This window comes from Rhipicephalus microplus, chromosome 9 (assembly GCF_043290135.1).
Source record: "Rhipicephalus microplus isolate Deutch F79 chromosome 9, USDA_Rmic, whole genome shotgun sequence".
Taxonomy (NCBI): Eukaryota; Metazoa; Arthropoda; class Arachnida; order Ixodida; family Ixodidae; genus Rhipicephalus; species Rhipicephalus microplus.
The window spans coordinates 21,505,534-21,521,899 of NC_134708.1; the positions used below are offsets into that span (position 1 = coordinate 21,505,534).

General features: G+C 44.7%; 2 protein-coding genes across 4 annotated transcripts in view; one reads left to right on the top strand and one right to left on the bottom strand.

Moving 5' to 3' along the window:
* Window positions 1-15,151, top strand: part of Mcm2 (DNA replication licensing factor Mcm2) — a 47,144-nt gene extending 31,993 nt beyond the window's left edge. Inside the window, exon 19 of the mRNA XM_037415619.2 lies at window positions 14,897-15,151. The gene's annotated coding sequence lies outside the window, so the exon portion shown is untranslated. The remainder of the gene's footprint in view (window positions 1-14,896) is intronic.
* Grip (Glutamate receptor interacting protein) overlaps window positions 866-16,366 on the bottom strand; it is a 174,020-nt gene continuing 158,519 nt past the window's right edge. For 2 of the 3 annotated variants that reach the window (XM_075873293.1, XM_075873291.1), the window contains exons 8-19: window positions 15,784-15,928; window positions 14,803-14,984; window positions 13,590-13,808; window positions 12,038-12,263; window positions 11,247-11,464; window positions 9,860-10,075; window positions 8,586-8,730; window positions 7,426-7,577; window positions 6,465-6,499; window positions 6,188-6,377; window positions 4,845-5,545; window positions 866-3,485 (exon numbers count right to left, since the gene is read on the bottom strand). In XM_075873293.1, coding sequence (XP_075729408.1) covers window positions 3,249-3,485; window positions 4,845-5,545; window positions 6,188-6,377; window positions 6,465-6,499; window positions 7,426-7,577; window positions 8,586-8,730; window positions 9,860-10,075; window positions 11,247-11,464; window positions 12,038-12,263; window positions 13,590-13,808; window positions 14,803-14,984; window positions 15,784-15,928 — 2,666 coding nt within the window. In that variant the 3' untranslated portion in view covers window positions 866-3,248. The remainder of the gene's footprint in view (window positions 3,486-4,844; window positions 5,546-6,187; window positions 6,378-6,464; window positions 6,500-7,425; window positions 7,578-8,585; window positions 8,731-9,859; window positions 10,076-11,246; window positions 11,465-12,037; window positions 12,264-13,589; window positions 13,809-14,802; window positions 14,985-15,783; window positions 15,929-16,366) is intronic. The other variant, XM_075873292.1, reaches the window with a different exon arrangement.

The window sequence follows — 16,366 nt, forward strand, 5'->3', positions numbered from 1 at the left end:
CCTCATACAAGAGATGAGAAGTCCTCCCTAGTGCTTGTCTCTTTTATAGTGGTTCAATGGTATGTCAAACTGGATGGTTGAAACTTAAGTAAGGATATGGATTTCTGCAATTGTTGAAAATGAATGTACTTTAAAAAACCGTGTTTACGACTCTGTAACTCTGGAATTTATTCGAAAAAGCAATCCCCGATTCCGACACTTTCGAACAGCTAAGATGTTAAAGTGACAGGAAAGTTAGAATATTTTTGCTGTGTCACTTTTTTTCGGGCAGTGTCATTGATTTTGGCTTCAAATTAAAGCTTTCTTATTACCAGGGAAAAGTGGCGTACCAACTCTTTCCCGAGTGGGGAGCTAACCTGCCTCACTGAGCCGAGATATTATATATATATATATAATATATATATACACATATATACACATATGTATGTAATGAGCCTACAAGAAAAATCGCCACAGCAGCAATGTTGGCGATATTGTAACATAGCCTCATAACAATTTCATTCTCCCGCAAGAACATAACTCAGTGATTCCTGTTGTGATGAAAAATTGCACCTTACTTGCTGGTTTCCCCAGCTGCAACCAGGAGTGACCACTGTCGAAAATGAGGGGGCTCAGCCCCCCCCCCCCCCCTTCCAACTTTTCTCAGTGGGGGGCTCGTGCCCCCCTTGCCCCCCCTCCGGCTGATTGCCTATGCCAGGGAATGGTCCAAATGAGCACTGGCATTTGAAGCATTCTCTCACTTCACTTTGAAAATTCCTTATCACGAACCTGCAAGAAAAATAAATGTTTGTTTCTTTTCAGTGGCACTTAGCTGCTGCAATCTAATAGGCCATCACCGTGGTACGTGTAATGAACAAGACTGGGATTTCATTTTAATGCGAAGAATGCATTCTTTTATTATCCATGCTTTGTGAAACTCTCGAAAAACCAAACAACTGTACATCGCCAAATCTCGTGAGTCTCTCTTCAGAACCGTTTATGGCAGTGCTCGCCCTTGAATAGACGAGCTTGAAAAGGCACTTCGAACAAATAGCCAAACGGAACAATTATTACTCCCGCCCATTTCATGCAACGTTCTTTCATCATTTTAATTATTTATTTGCTTTTTGTACCTTCCAGCTTATTTTATATCTGGTGCACACAGTGAAGGTACCAATATGAGCAAAGTACCTTGACGCAGAGCGGTGATATTTCACAAACACTGGAAGCAGCGTAACACTTTGCCGCCTTTGTTAGTATTCGCGTAAATCAGTGATGATCAAACATGGAACACACTTTCAACATTTTTTAATGACTAGCTGTTCTCAGTAATGCTGAACAAGAATTGCTTACCGTTTATGTACAAGCTAACAATAAATGTTGAGGAACAACTTGATTGCAGATAGTACATTGCTTCGTAGATTGATAACACTGTAAAAAATAGAGAAACTGTTGGGGGGGCCGTGTTACGAAGAGGCCAGAAAGGAGTCTCACTTGCCACAAGAACTGGTTGTTCAGCAAGAGTCGTTCACAGTATGAAGACTGTTGGCTGATCTTCTTAGATTTTCTTTTTTGCGTGGTTGATGGAGTACATCGGCAAGCGATCCAACATATTTGGCTTGGCGAAAGACAAGTTTTCTCTCCCTTAAAGGCATGGTCTCACAATCTGTTTTGCCCAAAGATGGCTGTTCTTTGTTCTCTTCATGGTCATAAAAGCCTTCACAAAGGAACGCCCTCTACCTAGGCAACAGCAGCTACATATATATATATATATATACATATATACATATATGTGTGATGTTTCATTTCAATCTTAACAGTTCTCATTGTAATATATGGCACAATATCACTTGCTGATCTTTAAAACGTGCCAAGGTGTACAATTACTCTAGCAGTGAAAATATATTGGGCAATTAAGCAAGTTTTACTGGTTAAAGGTACGACTAATCATTTCAGGGCAAACACGGAAATTTACAATTCAAGGTCAAAAAGATTTCTGGGCATGGTTGCTTGTCCTGGCACTGGCGTGGAGATGCACTTTTAGTGTGATAAAATTTCTTCAGTCTTGCAATGAAAGTTATCCTTCACTGAAAGGAGGCATTTTGCTCAAGTAGTGGGGCACAAGAGAGCATTTTTATGTGAATGTAAGGGCACTCGTCTTAATACTTGTGCCAGGTTTAAAGTTTCCTTCTAATGGTCGCACCCTGAAGCTGCTGGGCTCCAGTTTGTAAATTGCTATTTGCGCCTTAAGCAAATACTTTTAAACTTTATTAAGGGGGAAAATTTGTGAATAGGTCCGGCTTGATTCTCGTTCAATTTCTCATACGAGGCATACTTGTCTAAGTAGTACAGCTCAGAAGGAGCGGAGTTGTGCCATCTGCAAAATGCAGTGTTCACTTGTTCTGTTAAGGTTAAAATGAAACATCTTGCTGTAATGGTAGCCTTCACATGAATAAACCTCAAAGAAACGTAAATTTTAGGTAACATTGATTATATCTCTATTTGCTCACACCAGCTGCATTGAAACAGTTTCATCGACGAAGTAAAACAAGAAAAGTGATTATTTCAAGTGCGGCGTCTTTCATAGCCCGCTCGCAGTGTACGATATCTTTTCTCTACCTGTGTTAGTTTCACAACCTGCATCGTTGGTTTGGACCAAGACACCTGCTTGTTAATCTCTCTATGTCTTTTGTTCTGGCTTGCACGTTGCCAAGACTGGGGAGCTATACTCGGAACTGTCATTTGTTGGACATGTCCATTTCAGCGGCGCACACTCCGTTACACAAGAAAGTGGCAAGCCATAGCGTCATCGCTCTCTTGACCACGTCAACACACCTCATTCGTACAGTGCAGTAGAACGAAGAAAGGGTACGAAACGTAGTCACAGACTACTTGAACAAACTTGACAAGTCTTTCCTTGCATGTCAGCATGTCCCAGATGCCTGCGAACGGTGCAGTTAACGCATACAAGCGTTGAATACGAGGCCACATTAAACCTCATTTGTGTACATAACATGACTGCAGAATCTGAACCTTCGAGATTCGCACGGCCAAAAGTGGATTATGTTGAAGTGCATTCCGTTTTTTTTTTTTCATTTATGCCCTGAGTTATGAAATCTCTGAGGCGTAAAAATGATGTTGTGAACGGATCAGAATGTGACCCACTGCCCGTCTAGATCTGGCCAATCAGTGGCAACTGAAATGGACAGCCCATTAGATAGACACATTAAATATAGCTCTCCTGGAGTGGATACAAGGCTTGTTCTTTCTCAGAGGGTTTTGGTCAGAATCTGAGAGCCAGGCCGCGAGCCGTGTGGTGACGAGCAGTCCTCCCGGTCATTGTCGTCGATCCAGGGATGAAACGACGAAGGCTCGTAGCCTCTGTGCGAGGAATTGCCGTTGATGTAGGCGGGACGGCTGACTATCAGCTCGACGGAGTCTCCCGCCGACGCCATCAGAGGCACGGTGAGGCAGCAGTCGTAGTCGTGGGTCTTGGTTTCGTTCACCTGGAGGCACCAAATACAAAGAGCTCAGTGAAAAAAAGCAATGTCCGTTCGCGCAAAAGCAGATCGTGCCGTTGCAGTAAAATGAAGCATTGCACTTGAAAAACATACAGACACTGCTATAGTAGAGCTCCATTGTTATGTTGCTTATGAAGTCCAGAGACAATAAAGAATTCTTCATCTAGGGGACATAGCATCTGGCAGTTCAAGGGAAGATGGAAGCATGAGGAGATGAAGAATTTGTGAACGCGGAGTGCTGTTTAGGAGCCTACAGTTTCGACAAGTGGACTTGTCTTGTCTGTGGCCTTGAAAAAGACAAATGAGTTGGTCTTAACAGCTCCAGTGACACTCCGTGTTCACAAATCTTTTCTCCTCCTAACAGTTTGACATCATGCTTTATTCTGCGAGCACCGTACATGAGGAAGGAGAGGAGATGGCTTAGTTACTGTGGTGCGCGAATGTGTGCTCCAATGTGTGCTAACTTGTGTAAGTTTCCAACTGGCAGTAGCCACCTCAGCATGTGCAGTTAAGCCAAGGAACACAATTTTGTTCTTCCCTGCAATGACGCCACGTGGCAAGTTTCATGACTATGTTCAGAGGCGACAGGTAGTATGTCACTCTAGGTGCAGTTTTCGCACTTGACAGCCAGGAGAGGAAACGCTAAAGAATGGGAAACTAATACATATGACGATATGGAAAATAAATGGGACCGGCATTTCAGAGTGTAATAGACAGGTGAATGTGTCTAAATGTATTATTGTTGCACGAGAAGCAGCATCAAAAACAAAGCTTCCTCAGATACAGAACGATTTTTGTTTTGAAATATAAAAGTGCGAAAACATTTGGAAAACGACGCTAGTAGCACTGCACTAACATGCTTCGGCCGCAAATAACATACACACAAATTAAAAAAACACTCAACGACAAGCACAAGTGGCACAGCACTGCACAACGGCCACTGCTGGGCGAGTTGTCCGGCAAGCCTATGTAAGAGGCACAGGATGATTGGAACCAGCCTTTGATATCAGTGGGAGAGTGTAATGCGAAAGGTAACATGTTTTTTTGTTGCCTGCTGGGGTTGCGAAGTTTGAAGGCTAAGAACTTCTGTTACCGTGCACCGATTTCGATAATTCTTTTTCCCTCCACCTCAGTATTCGGCACTACACAAACTCCAGTGCTGCAGGATGCAGAAGAAAAAGCATCGCAGGGCCGTATTTGTAAGAACGCATAGCAGGCCAAGTCAAAATTAGTTACAACTGCTAAAAACTTGACAGCACTGGACTACTCTGGCTCTGGGATTCATTGCAGTTCTAGCACAGTGAATGCCTTGCGTTGGTGCAGTCTCAACTGCGAAAAACATACCTGTAGGATCCTGTCAAAAGGCTTCAGTATTCCACTCATGTCGGCCGGTCCGCCTGGTCGAATCCGGTTGACGTAGACACCTTTCTCATACAAGCCATCCGACACGCTGAAGCCAAAGTCCTCATACACTTTGTCCTTGAAGAGCGTAACCCGATGCACCTCAATGGGAATAGGTGCGGTCATGTGACCGCCATAGTTGGGATAGGGCATCCCGGAACCATCACGGTGCGGCTGCCCCCCCTCGTACGGGGACAGCGTGAACGGTGTCTGCTCATGGTCCGGGACCTGAAACTCGCACTCCGTCGACGTGTCGTCGGACTGCAGTCGGGACTGGAAGCCGTAAAGGTCGTCGTACTGGAGGGTCTCGGGGTTTGGCAGATGCACGTCCGGGTTTGGCAGGGGCGCGATCGAAGGCAGGCTCCCCATGATGCTTCGCTCGATCTGTCGGAGCAGCTTGGACTGTCCGCACGTCTCGAGGTCCTCAAGGACCTTGGACCAGTCCGCGGAGCCGCTGTCCGACGCGGCAGAGTGGCTGCTCGTCGGGGCGAATGCATGGGGATTCGATGTGCTGGGGGAAGTGAGGTTGGGTGGCGGCCGGTGACCCCAGACTTCCCTCTCCCAAGACTTGAGTTCCGCCGACACGTTTGGCGGGCAGGAGGACTGTTGTGGAGACGACGGCTGGGCCACGGTTGTCGGAACATCTGTGTTTTGAACGTTCAAAAGTATGTTTTGCATTAGATGGAGTCGCACGGTTGTCAGCAGGGGCGGGTCCCTACATAGGGCGGAGGGCTGCAGTGCCCATTCCCTCACTGGTACCCCCCCTTGTTGTCAGACTTGCTATGTTACTTTACTCTTAGAACCCACCGGTGCACAACCTGCCACCCACAAGGCCAGCTTCAAATGTGTTGTCTCATTGGTGTCACATTAAATGGCACTAATTTGTCCTGTTGTTGACCGAATATCGTTGCTTGAAAGATGAGCAGTAAGTCGCTACTTCCTCTCCTGCAATGACTAGGATTACTTTATCTGTCCTGCCTTTCTTTCCTCTATCTCTTCCCCCCTCCCGAATAAGTAGGCAGACATAGTGCCCCTCTTGGTAGCAGTTGGCAGCCTGTTCTTTTCCTGTTTTTGTGTGTGCATATCATATACTAAAAATTATGATATCTCATCTTTCTTGAGGTCAAAAGTGGCTTGTATCGTAGGAAATTCAAAAGCTGCCTCTACTCAAATAGGTTCACGTGGAAGATCTGATCTTCAGTGACTGGCCTTGGCATCATACCAATTTTAGAAATCGGCTCAGTAAACCTAATCGTACCATTACTATCGCATCCAACTGATCATACCTGCTTCTCGACGGGTGAGATCGGGTGTCGGAGGCGGTAGCACCTTGTTCTGAATGGGCACGGGCCCGTTGGCAATCGCCGCTGTAGCTGCTGCGGCCTCGAGTCCGCCATAGCTGTCCCACGACTCGACGGCGCTGTCGACGCTCGGGATAGGGGTGGCGTACAGGTTGAGGAAGCTGCTGGGCTCGGGCTGAAATGTGTGGGAGGTGGTGTGAGGAGCCTCTTCGGCACGGGGTGTCGGCGTGGCCACCAAGCTTCTGCGAAGCACCGAGCTCACCTCTTTGGGGCGTTCGATCCGGTGCACGTCCAGGCCTGAAAAGGTCGGCCAGCTCAGTACGAATTCCGCAGTCAGAGAACATGCTCACATTAATCCCCATTTTAGTTTACATGCATGTGTACATAGCCTTAAAGCCCTGCCAAGTTTTGTGGTGCTAACACGAAATTGTGCACCTCTGCTGCGTCTTCAAGCACTATGACACGTTCAGTATGCAAAACTTATCGAAGTTTTATAAAGGTTTGACGAGATCGCTGCTGGTAGCTAATGGACTGCATTTCATTTGACTGGCTGCCCACACTCCTGGGAAGAGTAAGAGAATATTTTATGCTAGCCAGAAGTCTAGACGAACAAGTATCCGAAATGACAGCCATGCCTTGTTTCTTATTTCTATGTGCCTGTCGTGCATGAATGCAATGAGCTCGCTTTGTGTCTGGCTTTATTGAATATTGTACCATCATGATGTAAAAATGGCCACTACCAAAAGTCTCGTAAAACATCGACACTACCTTGTGCCGAATAAGCAAACACATCAACAAAAACATCAACATAAAAATGGTTAGTAATTCACAATCAGTCGTAACACAATTGCTAAAGCCATTAATTTTCAAGCTTTGGAACACAACATCCCAAATCCAAGTATTGAGTTATCATAATTTTATATTTCATCATGAGTTGAAAACATTTCTGAATTCGTTACATGGTTGCCCCACAGACGATCAAAACGCGACGCACTCTTTTGTGGCGCATCCTCTTCGCCTAGGGGCTGTTTGTTTCCTCTCATTTCTTTCTTGACGTGTTCCGTTTTATCACAGAGCGTGTGTGTACGAGCTGTCTGCTGTGTACTGCCTAGGCAGTGTTCTGCCTACAATGCTCAACTTCTATTTTTATTTGAACCAGCTAGCTCAGCAAGGTTCGTAGCAGCATTTTGTATTAGCAGTACGAGACAAACACAAGTTCTCACCTCTCCCTTGGTTTCTTGGGGACTTGGATATTTTGAGCGTTACAACGTCCCCCGAGTTTTGGAGCAGAAGAATTGCCTCGCTGAGGGGTTTCCCGCGCAGGCTTTGGCCGTTGATGGCGAGGATTCGGTCGCCAACATGCAGGGCCCCCGTCCTGCATGCAGAAGGCGGCACGGCCGTTATTGTATGTAGTAGGCCCAATTGTGAAAACTTACTGGTCATGAAATGTATGAGAAAGCTGTGTTCTCGCTTCATTTGGGAACATAACCTCTAAATCAGTGCTGCAGCCTTCTAGGTGCCATTGCAAACTGTACCGTCATTAGCTAGATTAGAAGCATTACGCCCTAATAGAGCAGAGAAATGTATTAGTTGTGGCACCATCCTGTAAACTTTTGCTAGTGGGTGTACGTATGAAGGCATATCTACGTATTGTAGTAGCATCAGCATGCTACAAACTAAAAAAAAGGAGGCATGATACGATTGCCATCGTGTAGCCATTGACATACAGTACAGTTCATTGTTGGAGGAAGCAGTAAATCATAAATAAAAGAAGTAGAACTTTTGTGGCCCTATAGGTAGTAAAATCAACTTTATCAACATTCTCATTGGTTGTGCTCCTGGAGACGATGTGCACTTTGGCGTGAATATTTGTTAAACAAGCTGCTGTATATAATTGGTAGGGCCACATAGCCGAGCAGCAAGTTGTTTCTTAATCCACTTTTAATTCCTTTTCATTTATGTTATAATTGCGATGCTCCAGCTAAAAACTGCAATTAATGTCTCGCATGCTTCTTCTGGCTTGCATCTAATGAACAAACGAGCCCTTCATACATTCCCGTGGGCTAAACAGGCAACAGCAAAAGGCAACAGCAAAAGGCTCACAACTAGTGCAGCCATAGTTAGCAACGTATCACGCAGGAATGGTGCACAAGTAGGAGATTCTAATGCATAGATGTCATACCGGACTTTAGGATGATAAGGCTCACATATTCAACGTTGAAGCAAGCAAACTGCAAGCCACCACCTCTGTGCGAAATTCAAACCGGAGGTCAACCACATGTTCGGTTTGTGATTTGTGTCAACCTGCGGTCCTCTCTGTGGCAACATTCCACGTTTTCGCTTTGAAAAACAGTGTCGCGAAGAAGAACTTCTTTTCCACCACCTCTCTGCGAGTCCTCCCTCGGTGAGTCCCGAGATGATGATAGGGTCGAAGGGTTCCTCCGTTCCTGAGATGGTGATGCCCAGTGGTCCACCGTGTCTGGCCAACTCCACAGTGAAGATAACGGCTCCCGTTGCGTCTGGTTCCTCTGCACGAGCATGATGCTTTCATTTCATATACTTTAGAGCCCCTCTAACACACGGACTAGCTGAAAGTGTATAATGTGGATTCGTAGTTAAAATAGTGAAAAAGTGCTGTTAAATAACAAAACAGGCAGAAGGATTTGTTTATCAGCTTAGGGCTTAAGAATTCCTTGACAGATGTTAGGCTTTTGTTTTGCACCTCTGCCAGAACCAAACCTGTTTCGAGCACTTAGATGGCCTTTGAGGTCTTTGCACATCTAGTGCAGCGATAGTTAGCAACGTATCAGGCAGGAATGGCGCACGAATAGGGGATTCTAATGCATGTCAGTTGACTTTTTGCAGGGACTAGATGCGAGAGATGTTATATGCAGGGAAACGTATAACCAAAGAACGTATTAGAGGTATTCTGCTGTATTTCATTTAACAGAAGTTTCATTCACTGAGAAAGAAGTACTATAGGGACGGAGCAGTCGGAGGCTAACCAAGTCAGAGGCAGTTGTTTTGTTGAATTTATTTTCATTTACAAACGTAGTGAGCTATGATAGACACTATAGCGCAGTCACCCTAGTTTCACTCAGGTTTTTATTTTGACCCCCTGAGCACTGAAGCGAAACAAAGCTTAGTTCAGAAGCGTCCCCCCTAAAACATGGTGGAGAATCTAATGTGCTAAGCTGCCTTGGGGAATGAAATTCTGTACCGACTAAACCGCTTACTCATACCTCATTATAACAAAATCAGGTCTGCCATTTAGATATTTCGTTATGACTGATGATTCTTTATATTTGGGTTCGTTATATCTAGGTTTGAGTATATAGTATTGTCGCTTAGCCTTAGCTGAGCGACAGCGTCAAAGCTCTGCAGCGTCAATGCTTTTCTGCAATTGTAAACGTATGTGAAGACCACCACAAGCTGTGACGTGGTAAATTTTCCTATTCGTGAATTTTGGTGCGAGACACGAGGGTGAGATCTTAATTTCAAAGCAGGAATGCAAACGAACGAGACAAGCACTTGTCTCATGTACTTGTTCCTCGCTTGCGCGTTTTTCCTTTGCGCTCCTGCGTTGACATGAATTCCTGCAAACTAGCCCAGCCATCCTTTTACGAGAGATCTTCAACGAGGTCAGAAGCAGCTCACCGCAGAAGGCTTCGTCCTTGCGTATCCGCAACTTGACGACCTCCTCGGAAGCCTGCAGGATTTGGGCGGCATCTTCAATGGTGCAGTTGTCCATGCGCACTGAGTCTATGGCAAGCAAGTGGTCTCCCGGTTGGAGGGTGCCCGTGCGGTGCGCCACGCTGCCGTGCTTGATGTCCGAGATCAGCAGGGGCTCGCCGGGCCGCCTGTTCTTCGGGGCTTGGAGAACAAATTTACACTGAGTAATTGTTTATTGTGAATGTTTGTTATTAAAGGGACACTACATAAAAACAATGACTTGGTTTAAATTGATAAACTCCACTCTAAAAAAAATCTAATGCCATAAGTTTCACTGTCATAGGTTCATTATTACCGGAAAAATCATGGTTGAAGTTTTATTTTTAAACTTAGTACTGAAATGTCTGCATGTGACATAACAAATAGCATAATATATTTTTCCTATTTTTGCAACATTGGCTGAATGAAATTTTCTGAAACTTTGCAACCTAGGTCTTTGGCACCTACAGACGACAATGTGCATCATTTTTTCGTGTAGAAGCAATGTGGGACTCAATATGTGCCTTCAAAATTTACTGCGTCACAATGTTTGGTGTGAGAATCTCACGGTGGCGTCTACACTCGCCTTTTTTTTTCTGCGTGTTTCCTTGCTTACCAAGCATCATGTCGAAGTAAGATTGGTGTTTTCAGGATTGTAAAATTGTTTTTCACTAATACATTAAAAAAATTGTTTAGCTGTTTAGTGTCCCTTTAATATCTTGGCACACTTTCCTAGTACCCCCTGTGGTACCCCCTGTGGTGGTAGTTAGAAGCACCAAATACACAAGACAAAATCGGAACACTCCTGCATGGCTATCCTTTAACGTTCTCTCATATGGTTATCTTTCTAGTGTTTCTTGTGTTTTTCGTGCTTCTTGTTCTATCACGGCATCTCCAAGTTCAAGGATGCGGCTTCTGCACACAGCAGGCACATTTTACCGGGGATGATCTGCAAAAACACCCATCTGCTTATATTTATACAATCATAAGGGACATCACCATAGTGTCTTATAATTGTATCGTGGCTTTAGCGCATCAACTACAGAATATGCAACTTTTTTAATGAGGAGTATCTGCGCATTGATTAGTGCTAAGTATTTTTGTTTGTATTGAGAGACCTACCTTTATTTTGAAAAAAATTGTTGAGTATACAGAATATACCAGCTTTCAACAGTTTAGAGGATAATTGTGGGGCTAATTTGGCTAGTATAGCTCCCAAGAAACTATTTTAGTGCTTATGGTGGATTCAGCTGTCGTAAAAAATTTTTGAAAGCCTGCAAATGCAGCACTTCCGTAGCGGAGCAGACAAGATTTGAGGTGTTAGCTTTCTTACACGTGATGGTGATTCCGAGTCCGGGGCCCTTTTTCGCCAGCTTGACGGTGAACGTCCCACTGCTCGGGATGACCGATTCGGCGACGTCAAACTCTATGTCGAGGACCACACGTGGTCGGGACTGTTGGATCAACTGGGTGACTTCCTCCAGGGAAAGACCTTCGGTTGTCTGCCCGTTGACCGAGAGAACGCGGTCTCCGACTTGCACAACTCCGGTCCTGTCCGAAAATAGGTTTCCATGCTTAATGAGTTTGGTGCTGTAATTCTTTTTGATGAAAGGCATTCCTAGGCTTGTGCTGTATTTCGAAGCCTTATTTAATTTCGAACTTTATTATAGTGATCCTTCCGTGATGCAGACTCATTCTAGCTTCACAATATTTTAGAAAAAGTGTACAACATTTTCATGGAAGCATTGTGTTATTCCTTAGAAATTGTGATAAATTTTCATTCACAGTGCAAAGCTGAGAGCATGAATTCAGTATGCATACAAAAAGAATGTTTTTTCCCCTCAAGTGTCCTATTCCTTTCAAATGAGACTTGGACATGATTCTGTGGAAACATCTTAAAAGCGTTCACAAGAATTTCCAGAAGTGATCAAAAATCTTATAGCTAGCAACAACAGAACTCATTCCGTTCGGGTTCATGCATCGGTTGTCACGTTTATAAAGTGATCTTTCCTTCTGGAGATAGCTGAAGCTTCGAAACCGCCTGTGCTATGTAATCTAGCAAACTGTCTCATCGTTGGACGTAATCGAGAATCGGAAGTGAAGGCGTTCACCAAAGGTCCGAACCTTTCGGCTGGCCCCCTCGGGTCGATGCTGCTGATTGTCGGAACGGGTGGCAGCGGATCGGACGAGTAGGGGGTGGGGCCCTGCAGGGCAAAGCCGAATCCCTTGTGATCAGCATAAATCACAACCTGGGTGGTCTCGGTGTGGCTCAGTTGGCTCGGTCCGACCAGGCACGGTGGAACCCCGTAGACAGACGAAATAGACGCTGGAAGAAGCCAAACATGTTTCTCTGTGAAGGGTGGGAATGGAAAACTGTTATTGGCTTGAAATTTGTACCTACGATCAGGGAGTTTCTTTTAATATCCTAGAGGGAACGCTGGTGCTACTCTCTATGGGAGCTGCAACGCACGTGCTTCAACTAGCGTGGGAATCATGGGTAGTGCACGAATTTTTGTAATGTTCCTACTTTTGGCTCTGTTTGGCTTCGCATGGTGGGGAGCTGCTTTCTCACAAAATGATAATGAACACAGCAGTCCTCCCCCCCACCACCACCTCCTCTTGTTATTTCTAGTTTTTTTTTTTTTTGGAACAAAAGCAAAACAGCGATAAACGAAGTCGTAAGTGCGTTCGAAGTCTGCAAGCACAGAGACTAGGCAAATTTGTGTACTACCCATCATTCCCACGGTTGCTGGACAATCGCAGTGCGAATGTCCCCTCCAGTTAATTTCGCGAAACTCCATTCTCTGAAGATTTCATCTTGTTGCGATTTCTGGAAGGTTGCGGGATCAAATTTCGACCGCATTTAGATGGAAGCAAATTAGTAGAGGCTTGTGCAATTTGATTTGGATGAACATTAAAGAAGCCCAGGTGGTAGAAACTTTCAGAGCTTGCCAATACGGCATCATACGTGATAATATTGATGCAAGGTAGGCTGGCAACTAGGCAACGGCTGGCGCAAGGTAGGCTGTGCCCGCGTCCCTGTGTCCTTGTGACAATATTGTGGTTTTAGACTTAAAACCCTCACAAATATTATTTATACTTCTACTGAACGGTAAAGCATGGGATGCTTGGAGACTGCAGCAGCTAAAATGCTGACCTTTACATCTGTGCATGGTTTCAATTTTCGACCACAACCTTGGGGTAAATTAATACTCTCGTAACGAGATCTCAGCAGCTTTTTTACAGCGCGTGGACTTTACTTGAACAAGCTGTAAGATCTCGAGCAAGTGCTGCCCCTAGGATTTGAAGATAATCGAGCAAGATTCGGAAAGGTGGTGGGGAGGCTTGCTGGGTCTGAATCAAAATATAGTATGGCGAACAAAAAGCCACTAAGAATGTAAAATGCCCACCCATTCTTCTTATAAAGGACTCTATTGAGTGTGCATACATTCACTGCTTCAAGTACAATGAATGAATCAGTTAAAATGGCGAAAGAGAGGGCGTTCGCGCGTTTAGAGGCTCTTTATCGTTATTTCGGGATACATGAGATGAAATGGTCTGTTTGTCATGCATGCAAATTTTTTTTTATTGGCTCCACCATGCTATAATAACTCCACCATACTATAATAACCAATAAGGCAACATAGGTTCCCGAATGAATTAATGTACGTCATACCATTTGAGGAGCTGGAGAGATATTCCGGGAGATGCTTTCTGCTGGACTTGCCCCTTCGCGACGACGATGGGGTCGAGGGCACTTGCGGAGGAGGGAGCGGTGGTAGAGGGCAGCGTCCTGTCGGTGCCGTTGTTGCTGACCTGTTCGAATGACCGCCCATGGACGAGAGGGTGTCGTAGCTTGAGGCATAGCCGTGCGGAGGAGGTGGTGGAGCCGCACCTTTCAGGTTTGAGAGAAGTGGGGTTCGAAAGTCAAAACAGTTTCTTGAAAAGTTCGAAGTCATATAGCTTGAAGATACACCTGCTTTGTTTCTCAAAGAATGCTTTGCTGCACTAGAAAGGCAGTGCTGCTGGCTCTGTCTTTCAACAACACACAGCTAGTAGTACATTAGTTACACAAGTGCCTGCCTTTGCAAACTGACAGCATAAAATGACGATGACAAGCCTACAATGCATATCTCCTACAACGCAAGCTGTCTTGTAACAATTTCACATCTTTCACCTGTTAGTGTCACTATAAAGATGAAAGTTAATTTGAAATCGCAAATATGTATTTCGGTTTGGGCCAAAGTATCTCAGCCACTAGTTAGAAAAAGCGTGTACCAGCCCTACACAATCCATCGAAACCACAAAAATTGGTTTTTCCTTGCACTCCAGGCCAAACGAATGAATTTTGGGCGTTTTTCTGTCGCACAACAGTCTTCATCTGGCTTATTTGCATTTCCTTTCTTAACAACTACGAGTCTACTACTTTCCTGTCCGTAATGCCATGTCACGCGGATACACTATTCGTGACGGGGAAAACACTAGGCGCACTACACTCTTAAGAAATGAACGAGTAAAAAGGGTGTCTCTTTGTCCCGCAACAGTAACCGTCATCTGTCTTACATTCCTTTTCTTGCATTATCGCCGCACTCCCGGCAGTTTCAGGTCACAGACTGCATGCATGCACGTTATCAGTGTGGCACGGCATTCTTGACAGGAAAGGGGCCAGCGCCGAGTTTTCAAGAAAGAAGTGCAGACATGCCAGATGACGATTATATTTGTTGGAAAAAAGGACACCCATTTTACTCGATTATTTTTTACAGTGTAATGCAAACAAAACACTCAAGATGGACTATTGTGTGACAGAAAGGTGCCTCATATACACCCTTCCTCCCCTCCAAGTGTAATAGTAGAATAGTAGTAGCTGTATTCCGAACGGCTGTTCTTACTCCTTTTCGACTGGGTGCTAGGGCATTTCCTCAGTGCCATCTGGCTGATAGGCAGGATCTCCAGTCTGATTACGTCGCCGATGGCCATTTTCAGGAGCTGCATGGCCTCGGCCGCTGTCATCTGGTCCACCCGTGTCCCGTCGATAGCCAGCAGCTGGTCGCCGACGTGGAGGGCACCGCACCTGTGCCGTCGGGAATGTGTACAACGAACTGTGTCACCACCGTCGCTACATCACCCTACATGTATATATATAACACTTGTGCCTTTCTTTATTGTTTGTTTATGGCATTTCTGTGTTGTTTTTAAATGTTGAAAAATTAAAGTTTCGTACTCATTTTATCAATGGAATTCAGTAGTAGTGTTTATATTTTAATGTGTAAGTCTTCCTTGCCTCAGTTTATTGGGAGATAAACTTGGAACAAACCGGTTTGGATAGACTCAAAAGGTATTATGAAGGCCATTGTTTCTAGTTGACGCTAGTCCAGCATTGATGGCTTCCTTATCCGATTTTACCAGCATGTACAGGAAATCATGTGACCACCTAACAAAACAAAAAAAAAACGATTTACACATAAAGAAAGTAGCCCAAAAAGACCAATGTCCCAATTTAACATACTTTCTTGTGTACCATTAGTGCCTGGCCTACCTCAATGGCTTGAGTACAAGTAGCACAGGCTAATTTTTCCTAGCTTTAGCTCGTTGATAGCCATAATTAGCTGATCATGGCTGTGTGGCTAAATTATGGCTAGTACTGTCTAAACATAGGCTGATGTTCGCTACAATTTCCATATGTTTCTTAAACGATGCGATTGCAGATAAGGTTTACAGACTACCTGTCAATTCCAGGACGCAGACAATCCACGCTTTTTTCTTTTTAGTTTAAAATGGGAAGAGTATGAGACGACAGATGTAGAAAACAAAACTCATGGACTTGTGTCATAGACGTTTTCTTTTCTTTTCCTGTCATTTATGGTCATTACCTTTCAGCCACACTTGCTTGTTTGATGCTGTCGAAAACAATGGCTCCTTCGCCGTGTGGAACTTGCGTCAACGTTGCTCCCAGCTGTGCTCCTGGTGTCTTGTCAATTTCCACGAGAAGAGGGCCCGACGCATTCCTTACAGCATCTACGCGGGTGAACAATCGGGAGCTGTCATTAAGTCGGCACCAAGTAGTAATTGTGCATCTGTAGGTTCAAGAGTAAACTTGGCATTTGGTTTTGGGGGGCAATGCGGCCTACGAGCAGAGCATATAGAAGGCAGAGTTCTTTTCTGTCATTCACTTGTTCGATGTAATCGAAGAATTTGGTAAATTTTGCACTGGGTTTCTTGCATATTATTCCTTAAAGGACCCCTGACGCCAAATTTGTAAACTCGAGGTGCTTGTCTTGTTTGGTGGTCCTGCATGCGGACTGCCTCTGACTGATTATTAGTGGTGAGCATTGCCTAGAAGTTATTTTAACTTGGTTTTAAAGTAAGGGTGATGATGATGATCAAGGGTGCGTGCTCCTCCGAGTATTCAGGTACAATCAACATTTTCTCTAGTTTTACGTAGATAGGAGATCC